Source organism: Rhyacophila brunnea, unplaced genomic scaffold (genome assembly GCF_057557595.1).
Source record: "Rhyacophila brunnea isolate RB1 unplaced genomic scaffold, BYU_Rbru_1.0 scaffold_14, whole genome shotgun sequence".
Classification (NCBI taxonomy): domain Eukaryota; kingdom Metazoa; phylum Arthropoda; class Insecta; order Trichoptera; family Rhyacophilidae; genus Rhyacophila; species Rhyacophila brunnea.
Window position 1 is genome coordinate 15,758,414 of NW_028232796.1, and position 13,683 is coordinate 15,772,096.

A 13,683-nucleotide genomic window follows, 5' to 3' on the forward strand; every position below is an offset into this window, starting at 1 on the left:
TAACTGGCGTAGTGAGTCGACATTAAATTTCACGACAACTACCAGAGAACGATGGATACACCACTATCAGAAGGGGAAAAGAACCAATTAACTTCTCTATTCAACCCTATACATTGAACGTCACGATGGTCTATACCTCTACGGTCTAAACTCCTTTCATTATATCCGCCATGTTGTTAATTATAACGTATACGGCTCCTTATAATTAGGTATAGTCTAAATTTTTGGGTTAAATAATATATTTTTTTAAATATACTTACCTACCTAATCTCAGATAATATAAAACATTACCACTAGGTAACTAATGGGTAGGTTGTACCAAATCAAAATAGCCATAGATTATTTTCAAAATACAATTATTTATTGATAATTTTAGCTCCTCTCATGATTTATGGTATCTAGTTATCTATGGTATCTAGCTTGCTTGTTGATAAAATATCTTGGCGTGTTTGTCAAGATTTTGTGAATATTGAAATATTCTTAATTAGGCGATCTAAATAAGAGTAAGCTATTGAAAGTATCTAATAGAATCGCTTATTATTATATATATGAGTTAATTCTCTACACACAGTTACTAGCATAGGTACTCATATTGATTATTTGCACGTACATTGCGTTTTTCGCTATCCACATATTATTATTTGTTTCGGCAACATCGTCACCTATTATTACATATTTTTATTTTTGCAAACATATCCAAACAAATATTATATTATTCCTTGATTAATAATGTAATCATTTACCGATTATGGCCGCCATCAGCAATCGGCAGTAGCTGAATTTGTTATTTCTATTTACTTACATATTTTTAAAAAATCGCAAGACCTCCCAAAACAATAAAATGTAGTTAAAATTTTCTATCAGTGAAAATCTACAGCATTACTGTAACTGCTATCAATAAGAAACTCTTCTGAAGGCTCAGTCGTATAATGTGACGATAATTCAAGAACAAATTCTCAAAACGATATGGAGTACTATAAAATTACTCAAAACTTAATGTCTCTTATATGTATCCCTTACCGAGGTTGAATAATTCATAATGGTTATCTCCATCAGCTGCTCGGAAGAACGATGGTGTTCTAAGATAACTAGTCTTGTTGATTAGGAATAAGGTTCACCTTCTTGCACTTGACTGGCCCTACATTCTTCTTGAATTACAAACTAAAGCACTTTCTGACTTGTGCCGAAGTTTTTGAGCCATGATTGTACCACATTAATAATATGAATATAATATAACACATCACCATCCTTCGTTTATGTGACGGTACTTCCGGCATATAGCGTTTGAGATTTTCGCGGTTATTTCTTATCGTAATAGATTATTGGGTTGTCACCGAGTGTTCTTCCGGCTTTCCTCAATGCTTCTAGCTCGTTGCAGAGGTCATTCTCAAGAGATAATGTATTGAAGTCTACTATTTGGAGTATGGTCAACACACAAGGGCATATGAATTAGAACACTACCCACCACTTTGGCTCTACAACATGGGTCTTGACCTACTCCAGAAACCTTTGCCGTCCCACACAATCTAGTGCTGCCACTTTCCGATTGATTTGGTCGACCAACCTTAATCCCCCTTGGCGTAGCCAGCCATCTCTGCCTCGACATACGTCTTCTTTTGCTCTCATGAGATAAGTACATAGCTCACCTTGCCGGTAGCTAGTCTGAACGCAGGAGAGTTTTAGTTATAGTAGTTGTCGGATAATCGAGTGGCAGATTACTGAGTAGTACAGTATTCTGTACTTGGTGGGAAGACACTGAATCAATTAAAATAAATCGGCGGTATATAATAATTACATATTCCATGTAATTTAATAATAATCAGAACCAGTTTCAATAAAACAGGTCTACATATTATAATATGCTTTAATATAAAATAGATTTTATGTCTAATGGCTAAAGTTTATTATTCATTTTCAGACTTAAAATACTTAATTATTATTTATTACCTGACCTGATTGGGTGAATCATAAAAATGGGAAAAAGGAAAGCGGTTCCGATAGAAGGCGCTACGCCACCAGTGATACGAAAATCGGCACGCAGAATTGAGAAATATAATATGCTGCAAGTTATCCTCAACAATGGATACGTGGTGGCGAACACGTATCTGCCCAAAGAGATCATCATCCTGATTCTGTGTTACGTGGACGCGGCAACCCTCAGCAACAGCTGTATGTGCGTCTGCAAGGTTTGGTGCGACATCATCAAAGCGCACGTCTGGAAGAAGAAGGCCGAGCTAGACAGGCCGCACCGATTCACAAAAGCGCAGCGCTACACTCGCTTCCCGTATCCCATCTACCAAGCTATCTGTTTGACAGATTCGTTCGGTAGGAATCTACTTAAAAATAACACTGGACAAAACGGATTCGAACATTGGACCCTTCTAAAAGATGGTAATTATAATATTTTGCAAAAACTCTGATGAACATTCATAATATTTACTTTGTGTCGCTCGTTTTATTTTATTATTATCACCATTTATGGGACAACAAAACCTTGGCTGGTCTTGAACTCTTCCAAAAAAAATTTCTATACTCGACGATCCAGCGCCGATTCGTAGTAGGTAGTAGTAGGACTCAGAGACTTCAAAATTTTCAGTGAGAAATGCTACCATTTAAGTATAATTATTATTGATTAAAAAAATATAGTATTATTTACTCTACACTCTACCTTTTTATTGATTGTAAGACATTGGAAAATTATTTTAAAACAATTTCAAAACTTTTTCAGAGTATTTCAGCCAAAAGTTTTTATCCATTTACAGTGACTCTCACTCGATGAACAATTGACGCAACAGCATGGACAATTTTTACAATAGCATTTATTTTATAATACTGAAATATAGCTTCGAAATCTAATTATAACTACCGATACTGTTGCGATACGGTTGCAATATCTCAGCGACACATAAAGATCGCCTCTATTCACCTCTCATGTCATCAATATGACCTTGTGAGAGCAGATGATTAACCGGACTGAATCCGGATTCAACAAGATAAGATAAGATGTGGGAATGCAATAAAATATAAATTAGCCCTCTCCTAGATACGTGGAAATGTACTCACTGTTTCACTATTTTATCCAGAAACTATCTTTGTTTTGTTTATACAGTCGAACTTGGTTATTACGAGGAAGATGGGACCGACTGAATTTTCTCATTATAAGCATTACTCATTATATCAGAGAATGGGTATTTTTAAATGAGCGGTCACATAACACAAAAAGTCGAAAATAAAAAATCTGAAAGCCATCATAAAAATGCCCGAAACAAGCATGGCATTCATAAACTACAAAATAAGATGTTTATTGTAATGAACGCTGGTAGGTACTGTCATATCCATGATCATTGAGCCTCTCCCGATAGATAAAATTAATTATTAGGTATAACCATGTCACCTGACCTAGTCAACAATGGGCGTACGTACGTCCATTATTCCTTGATTAACTGTCAAAATATTCAACTTGTACTTAGCACGTAAGAATTATTGTATTTAATTAATAATAAGGAGTATGTGAGGGGAGGATGGCAACACTGCTGGTCAGTCTATGGCAGCGAGCCAAAGGGTTGACATCTGACTCTCACGACTCGGAGTGACACAAATAAAACTTGAGAAAAAAAACCATTTAGTTTTTAATTTTTGTGAATCCCGGGTCCCACCAACATCCCGAGCTAGCCACCAGGTCCCGGGATATAACAGTACCTACGGACTTCACAAACCTTGGATTTTTCAACCATAATATGTGTTGATACTTTTTCATTATCGTTATGTATTGCAAAAACACCAATTAGGTAGGTACTTAGACACTTAACTAGTGTCATAAACGTAATCCGACCCAGCGGCATCCTGTCCAATCGGATTATATTGCTTAGGGTCAAAATGTTTTTAAACGTTTGACACATTAACATTATTTTAGCCCGGTATATCCAATAAGTTGCTCGTTATAACAGTTAATAAACCAAAATGTCAACGAATGTTTCCTTATTACATCCGAGATCTTACTATGTCCGAGATTGTAATAACCTAGTTCGACTGTATCTAACTTGATCACTTTGCATCTCTACGAGACTTTAATTTCAGTGTCAATTATTTATTGCATTCACACTAATCTGGAATATTTATATCTGTGATAATATCACTAAATTAAACTTTTATATCCATATGAAACTGTTTCAAATTCCCAATATTCACAAAAACATTATGTACTTCAATGTCTAGCTGAAAGCTAAAAAATGAGATGTTTGGCATTCAAATTTCATCTCAAACAAATACAATTAATATCCATTCTGATACTTACAGCACTCAATTTTACAGGATACCGATTGGTAAGTGACAGGAATCATTGGAAAGTGGAATGTCCTCCTGTGGGAGTGGTCATGCCTAGGAACGTGAGCGCCGCCGCATACACCTCCTGCTTTGCCACCTCATACTACGAGGGATCAAAAAAACAATTGGTGGACCTCTGCAAGGAAGGGATAAGTCCACATATTCTGGACTGCTATCAGCCGGACATCAGTATTTCTGAATGGTAGGTGAAGTATTCCTCGGTATCGTTTCCCAAAGATTTTGAAGAAAAACCTTCTAGGCAGATAAGAGTTTTAATATATTGTCACTGAAGCTGAAAATGTGGTTAAAAAAATGTTAATGGGCTAATGATTAAATTAGCTGCGAGCCATTTCTCATTGAAGAATCATTTGTAGCAAGTTCACACTTCGACGAAATTGTGTCATTATACACAAAAGGCCCGTCTGTATCATACCGTTATGCTGTATTTGAGAAGATATTATCTCGTTTAAATACATATTAATAATATATGTACATGTCAATTTCGTTGACAATTTTCAACCGATTCCATTATTTCAAATTCAATTTTCTCATAACATACAGAACTAGATATACAACATTAACATCTATGCACTAACGCATACATTTCAAATGGAAGCATGCAGCAATTAATCAGACTTCTCTAAGTGGAGTTCGCTTGGCTTCTAGACAATTTAGTCTATTAGACATTTTGTCAGTGTTGCGCATCTCCATTTGTTCTCATTGTCCGGACTGAACATGTATACTGTCTAACTACAGTCTTGACTGTAGTCTGCGTTTGGTCTGATCCATCGACTTGTGACTTTATTTGCCAGAGCTGCACTGAGGTAAAAACACCTTGCACTTGTGTTGGATGCGTAAAAGATTTTTTTTTTTATATAAAGATCATTATGTCCTACTCCTATTATCTTTTTTATTTACGTGCAGAGAATATTTTTTTTCAGTTACTCAACCATTACCGTAATGAATATTACAATGGTAGGGTTCTGATTTTCTTATTTTTACTGATCAAAAATATTCTTATGTAAGATTTTTCTCACATTCGAATTTTTAAACAACATTGTCTAATAATTAGTTTTTATTTCATTGTTGAACTGAATCCACACAAGTGTGTTTGTATTATCAGATTTTTGTTTATATGAGTACTTCAGAATGATATAACTTTAAAATGCCATAAGTAGTTCCTGGAATTTCACAGAGAATATAATATATAAAATGAGACATTTTGCTAAGCGCAGGGACTTTTTCTGATACAATGATGAAAAAGATCGCATTACTCACAATATTATAGTATTTCAATATCTTTAGTCTATTCTGATTTGAAATATTTATTACCTGCAAATTATAAAATGAATGGATTTTGTAATTTTTTTATTAAAGCAGCATTCCGGTAATTTTATATAAAATTTGTGTTTTTATGTATGTAACAAGGTTTTTGTAACAAAGTTTATTGTTGGCATTTTTTTTTCAGTTATGCCGCTAGATGGCGCTGCTCATGCATGTACATGTTACAAGTGCATTTGCTGAACGAACATCACCGAGAAATTAGGAGGGAGAAATTTCATTTTGAGGTGGAAATACCAATCAATTGGTCCGTCGGATGGAAGGAGGTATGACATCACTATTAGCCAAATTAAATCATTCTATTTTTTCTGTAACCGCGCCAACCCGAACATAAGGCGATTCTTTATTTTGCCTCAGCAAAAATTATCAGTTTTTTGTAGTGGGTCACCAGTAGTTGCTAGTAGTCAAATAAAGTAAATTTCATAAGGCGATTCTTTATTTTGCCTCAGCAAAAATTATCAGTTTTTTGTAGTGGGTCACCAGTAGTTGCTAGTAGTCAAATAAAGTAAATTTCCATAGAGTGCCCATGCGATACCCGATGCTAGAAAAATATGATACATATAAATATGTCCACATAGGGAGAATAAATTGTACGTTGACGAAAACCTCTGCAATATAGAGCCTGAATATATTATAAAAGTAAAACTATAACCGATGACTCATTGACTAACATTTAAGTTACCTTCAACTCGCTTTGTGTTGCGGGTTCATATTATGTAGTGCAATATTATTGCCCACATCTATCAAAAACACAAACATTTCAACCAATTTTTAACACAATTTAGATTCGGTCAAACAGCCAATTCTATTAATTATTATTGAATTAAATTGTTATTCTCAAAATATGAATTTTTTGAATTCGTAGTAGAGTATTGAATTGTAGTTATAACTTTAAATGCGATAATATGACAATACGCTGATTATCTACGACTGAGCTAACTACATTTACTGATATCTGTCAAGAGATAAATCGTAAAATTGCCAAGATTTTTGTAGAATATTTAGATGAATAATCACAAATATGCCATGTGTCTATTATTCGTAATCAATATAATCGAGAAATCAACAAAATTGACAAAAATAACAGGTTGTGTATTGATTATAGTTTTGATTTTGCCAACTTGTAAACTATTAATTTTGCTGTGGCTAACAATGCGACTACATTAAAAACGATCCGGAAATGTCATCAAGCGCACAACAATACTAACATTTCATAAGGTTTCCTCTTGTTATAGTCAAGTTTTTGAACTTTCTGCAGTTACCGTGTGTTTCTGGCTAATACCCTTAAACTTTGCTGTCTAAAGGGCTCGTTCGACACAAGTATATTTTGCCAGTCTGCGAGTAAAACTTCAAACCACACTAAGCTATCAGAAATCGGTGACACTTAGGAAAGACTGTGTGAGATTGCCAAACCAACATACTTGGTTTTGTTGTTAAAAATATGGATAGAAGTATGTATATTATGTAGATTAAAAATTGCCTTCTGTCTGTGTTAATAATCTGTATCATATATCTTAAAAATTGTATAATTGTTCATCAGGTCAATCACACTTTTAAACACTACGGACCCGGAGTTAGATACGTACTATTTATTCATAAAGGCAGTGATAAGCGGTGCCGGATAGGACACTGCGGATCCAAAATGGCCAACGCTTGTGTGAAAGTTGAGATGTACGGCAGAAGAAAATGCTGTTCGAGAGATGATGATTGAACATGTGAGTAACGAATTAAATCCTTAAACCTTCTTTACTGACATATACAACTTGAGCACTGTTGGCTTAGTACAGGAGTTGGGAGACCTTTGAACCAGAAAAACCAACTATGAGAATCACAACGATTTAGAAGACAATTCGAGAGCTGTAAATGTATTTTGAATAGTATCGTTGTGAATTGTTATAGGTTAAAAGTGAATTGATAAAAAGTTTTATTTTTTTTAAGAAGAGAAGATTTCCTAAATACAACTAAAGTAAAAACAGTAACTCTTCGACTTACGTGAATTCGTACTAACGCAATTGTGTCCGTCTCGATAAAGTTCTAATCATGGATCATATTATAGAAAAATCAGTAGGTACCAATGCAATTTACGATAGTTACCAAGAAAAGAGGAATATTAATAGAAGAAATGGAAAAATTATTTGTAATATGGATAGAAGATAAATGCAGTAACAAAAAATTCCAATAAACCTTATGCTCATACAGGAGAAAGTCTAGAGTGTTTTTGAAGAAGTGTATTGTTGATACTAGAGGTAAGTTAGAAATACTGTCACCAGTTTGCGTACTCAAGTCTCGGCATGTACTACCCATACTCAGTACGTGTGGCCCAATAAACTTGTTCGAACGCATGCCGATGAGATCATCGCCACGACTCGCTAGTTGGTACTGTTGGTAGACCTTCAATACTATTGACATTAAATTGCGCGCGAACGATATAGCATAATATACGTATGTCTAGCCATGATATACTCAACTGTCATTGCTCTCCCTTTCTCCCCAGTTGTAAAGTTGGTATAGTGAAGGACAGAAATGGTGACATGTTTGTTTTATAGTAATAATATGGAATTAGTTTTAGTTACAGTTGAGTATGAGACTTATATTCAGTTGATGTCAGTCTCAAGTCCCGTAATAGGTACTAGTACTCGAGTTCTGATAAGTATTTACGCGTTTATCTGGTTTCGTTACGTCGAGTTTCTCGATTTTTTGGTGTTATAATTGGAACTTATAAACTAATTCAAATTTTATGCATGATTGTGTAAATGGATAATAATTATATAAACAATTTGTGTAAGTAAAAATGGCTTCTGAAAAGTCAAGTACGCCAAACAGTATATAATATCCCAAATACTAGTAAGTATTTTGGAACAAGTTTCGATACAGCTATTTTTTTATACTGGTGGTAAGTATACTTGGTCTTCAAAATCGACCAGTTTTCCCACCTCTAGTTGATACTCAAACATTCACTGCAATCCACGGATGGTTTCAAAAATTTTATGGCCATAATAAACTATACAACATCAAAGTAAACAGGTGAGGCTGCCAGTGCAGATACAGGGGGGTAGTTACGAATTTTAAGTCTCTCAGAAATCATAGAAAATGAGGATTAGAGACGGATTGTTTTCATGTATGTGTGTAGGTCCATTTTATTTTCACCTATCCTTTGAAACGAACACATTTTAAAAATCGCTTGATTTTAAGTTTTATTCGACTTTCACGAAAATATTCAAAACGAATTAATCACATAAGTCGAGGACTTACTGCATACAAGGAAATATTTCTAGAAATTGTTTTTGTATATCAAAATTGCACCATAATTAAAAAGTAGTAAAAAAACGAGTAGCAGTATAATGAGTTATTATGTGTCCTTTGTCATTGATTTAAAGATTTTATTTTTCAACAGCATATCTGGAGAAGAGGCTTTTTAAAGAATCCGAAAGAATTTCAAGAGGATATTTTTAGTCTATTCGATAAGTCGTCATACTTCATAGTTATATTTTTTTTAATGTTACCAAGGAAAGAACGTGATTGTCAATTGGTCTCATTTTTAACGTTTGCCATCTATTTAACATTAAAGAAATAATTATGTTATCATTCTGGATGATTTGACTTGTTCTCTTGTGGTATTAATTGAGATGCATGCGTGTACATTATGATTATTTATAAATTCTTTTTACTTCTGTTGACATGTTAGAATCGTCTATTGAAAACGCTATTACTGTCGTACTTTTGAAAACAGCTCAAAATCAGTATACCTGATAGTTATATCAATCATGCTACATATTAATGTAACATTTTATTTAATAAGCATTGGGTCTTAATACATTTCAACAATTAATAAATTAAATTAAGAGTACTAAGAAATATAATTTTTTTCAATCAACAAATTGTACTATAAACCATAGACAGCTTTATTGTGGGTCAGCCTAAAATATAATAAATAAGATTTACTGGTCTCCCGTATTGTCTCTGTTTTTAGATGGTAAATGAGATTTCTCATACACTATCCATGAAAACGAGTGATTTAGATATTATCAGTACCACCTATGTACAATATTTTAACGGTGACACACTTAGGCGCGGTTCAGACACGGCGGATTGGACTGCGCGGAGTCAATTTGTGCTAGCTTTTGGATTCCGCGCGGGATCCATTTTTTTGCGGTTGACTAGCGGATATAGAAGCTAGTATAAATAGCTTTTAGTGTGTCACCAGGGAACTCAGAAATAATGGGAACTGCAATACCTAACGGGTGTGGAGTAACCGATCTCGAGTGTGGAGGAATATGAGATAAACTTAAACACGTGTTAAGAATACATCATACGTGGAATACTGGCAACTGCTCTCGGTTTATGCAATGACTCTCATTCAATATTGATGTATTTGAAGGTTGCAACACACTATTGCACGTCTATAATGCATAGTTCATTTTCGTAGGACACTCACACATTCAAAACCTGTTCTGTGTGTATCACCATTAAAAGATTGTACATAAGTGGTACATACATAACGCGAAAGGACAAGAAGAGGAATGAGTGGATAAGGAAGCAGACAAGGGTTTGCGATGTAATAGAGTTTATTAAAAGCCTTAAATGGAGATGGGCTGGACACATAGCTCGAAGAAGAGACAATCGTTGGACAAATCTAGTCATCCAGTGGTATCCGAGAAGTACAAAACGTCCGCAAGGTAGACCTAGAGGTTGCTGGATCGATGAAATGATAAAGTTCTGCTGAAGTATGTGGCAGCGCAATGCACAGGACCGAGAGAAGTGGAAGCAGCTTGAAGAGGCCTTCATCCAGCAGTGGATAGATTCAGGCTGATGATGATGATAATGACATAAGTGGTACATACTGATAATATATATCACTCTTCTTCATAGATAATGTATGAGAAATCTCATTTAACATTTAAAACAGAGAAACAGACAATTGTCGATAAAATTAATTTTATAGACATTGTCTTATTTTAGGTTGTTTTAAAATTTTATTTATGAATTACATAATTTGCTTGAGTGTAACAACTACTTAATTTCAAATGATTAAGTTAGTTAATCAATGTCTCTGTATCGCGATAGCAGTACATACTTATATGGCATTTAAAAGCATTTTATGTTGGTTCGAAGTATATCAAAATTATTTATTAACAAATTTACTGTCTTAAAATATGTAAATTATCAAAATAGACATAAATATATTAATTATCTTTTAATAATAATATGTACTAGAAATACAAAATCCTGTACGTACTAGGGTAAAGAACAGACATTTGATTTAGTGTGTTCTTATTTTATTCAATTAAAATATTTTTAATGAAAATGTAAGCCATCGAGTTTGTGTGACAAGTGCATATAGTAAATAAGTGACACTTTTAAGTCACATAATGAGTGAGATATTGGCATATTGTATCGTAAATTAAACATTTTAGCAAACTGAATAAATTTTGTATTAAATACTCAATTTCCTAAGACGACAGATTCTGTAAAGAGATATCTTCAAAAGCTATTCACATTTTGTACTAAGAATTATGATAATTTTGTTTTTTCATTTGAGGAGTCTATCGGATGATTTTGTTTTACGCTTGTACACATATAAATGAGTATATGGTAAATATGATTTGATCATATCATATCTACTGCATTCCGACGACTTATATAAAGGATATGAAAACCAGTTGTAACGTTTAAAAATATCTAAATATTTTTTTTGTTCGATTTCAGTGACACATCAGAATTTTTATTTCTTTTGTATATAAACATGTACTGAAAGAATCCGTTTTCTTATTTAGTGAGTTCCTACCCATCTATGTGGAGATTGTTTTAAAAATACATTTTAATGTATAAATTAAGTATCTTGCATTATTTTGTGGTGTTTTACGGTACCGTATAATATGTAGGTATATGAAAAGATCTAATTCAGTGTTTCCCAAACTGTGATATGTCAAAATTTGATAAGGTGTGGTTGAATTTTTAATATTAGAAAAGTTCATAAAAAAAATATTGCATACTGATTTAAAATGTCATCGACATGAGAAAAAAATCCCATACATCAGAATCTGAAAGGAAGATTATTGATTAGCAGGTTAGTAAACCTGAAAATAAAACTATTACATTCGATCCTGAAAAGAAAATTTTCAATTTGTAGCTCAGAAAAGCTATATTTTTACCTTTAGTCATCAAAGTGAGGTATGCTTGTAAAATATATGCCTATAACGGGGTACTAGCAAGTTATAAGTTTGGAAAACACTGATAGAACTCTCTTATTTTGGCAACAATGTGTGTTTCAAATGAGTTTTCTTTTATCCAAATGAATTATAATATTTATATTTCACAATGAAACACCGGAAGAATATTATTTATTACATTTTGTAATATTATACTGAAAAATATATTGAATGATTGATGATCGAGTAACTGTTATAGGCTTTCTATGAATAATTTGTAAATTATTATATTCATTGACTTATTAATGCCAATTGAAAAATAAAAGCACCCTTGTTAACGACCCTGCTCATAGACATCTGGCTCTGCTCAAATAAATTTCATTCTTACGTAACACAACTGAATATTTGTGTTCATGTCTTATACTTACTCAGCTAATGTGTCCACTTATTTAGATGTTGCATCAAAGGTTGCGCCCATTAATAAGTCAACGATAATATAATTATCGATATGAAATCATCTAAACAATAAACATTAAGTTTAGCTAATTTATCGATTCTAACACTGATTCAAATATTCATAATGTTAACTGAAAGTTGATGGAAATTGAATCCGAATTAGAATTTATAAGAACATTGTTCTTTTCCATAAAGATCAGTTTTTGCCTTTCACCATCTTTGAACTTGAAATAGGAAAACCTGGTTCGCTAAATCCATCTTTATGGAAAAGTGCAAATTTTTTTATAAATTTAAATTTTGATTCAACTATGCATTATTTTTGATAGACAATCAATGTTTATTATTTTCTATATCAGTAATGATCTGATTCATTTCCATCAAAAACAAATAATTGTCCATAGGATTATAAGAACAATAGGATTTATTTTGAAGTTTTTTTTCATTAATACCCATGCGACTTTAATTCCATAATATAAAGATAAGAAAAATTAAACTACAAAAATATATTCAAGTCTCTCCCGAATTAAAAATGTTTGATTACTAACATCTAGGTGGTATTGTAATCAGGACATTGAAAATATCGCCGGCCCCTTTACTGCACTTTTGAGTAAGTGTACTTATTTATAAACACAATGGATTTAATAACCGATCAATCATTAATAATATTATAATATACACTACCAACGATTACAGATATATATTATGTCGTTTGATGAATTATGTTCTGTTCATTAAGTGGAAACATTTGTAAAATGCAAAAAAGCGCTCGGTTTTGAGACATTTTTTTGCGTAATAAAAAATACATATATTTTTGTGAATAAGCTAAATATTTTTTCGAATTTTCATTCAATTATTAAGAGCACGTTGCAGAACCAAACGGATTAACTTGGCAATAAACATCATCCAGAGTTACAAATTTAGCTCAACTTAATTAGGCGTATCTTCTAGTTCTGGGCCACTGTCATTTTTCTGTAGATTTACTACCTCCTATATGAAGTATTATTATGTATGGATACAGTAGGCAACGCAATCTAAGTTATCAATATTAGCCTCTTAAAGATAGGCATATATCTTAATGACTTAGGCACCTAAGTATGATTCTGCATCGCGCTCTAAATGTTCAGAGGCTTTTTATAAAGCCACGTCAAATGAAATATTAAGAGCATACATAAGTGAAACGGCAAATAATTTTCAACAGTATGTGTAACGAAATTTCGCAGTCGTCGCCAATCGGAGACTGACAGTCGAGGTGTGAGCACGTCAATTTGTTTTGTGATGGCGTCGGAGGAATATATTCTTAAATTGTCTAAAAATGACTAAAAAACGTTCCGCATGTACTTGAAAAAGAAAACATGTCAATGAATATACTATTATTATTACGAATATAATAATAAACATAACATTATAAGGACGC

The 13,683-nt window shown here is 33.0% G+C and overlaps 1 protein-coding gene across 4 annotated transcripts; it reads left to right on the forward strand.

Annotated features, from left to right (window-relative positions):
- The first annotated feature begins 408 nt into the window (after nucleotides 1-408).
- On the forward strand, nucleotides 409-10,238 carry LOC147075643 (F-box only protein 17-like). Of its 4 annotated transcripts, none has more exons than XM_085941983.1 (6): nucleotides 409-583; nucleotides 1,919-2,391; nucleotides 4,312-4,525; nucleotides 5,792-5,930; nucleotides 7,205-7,379; nucleotides 9,059-9,484. In XM_085941983.1, exons 2-5 carry the CDS (start codon nucleotides 1,974-1,976, stop codon nucleotides 7,373-7,375), a joined length of 942 nt encoding a protein of 313 aa, XP_085798109.1. In that variant the 5' UTR covers nucleotides 409-583; nucleotides 1,919-1,973; the 3' UTR covers nucleotides 7,376-7,379; nucleotides 9,059-9,484. The 4 variants fall into 4 exon arrangements, with proteins under 4 accessions (XP_085798109.1, XP_085798108.1, XP_085798106.1 ...); XM_085941982.1 differs by having other exon boundaries at nucleotides 412-503; nucleotides 9,059-10,238; XM_085941980.1 differs by having other exon boundaries at nucleotides 412-503; nucleotides 4,297-4,525; nucleotides 9,059-9,513.
- Nucleotides 10,239-13,683: the final 3,445 nt, after the last annotated feature.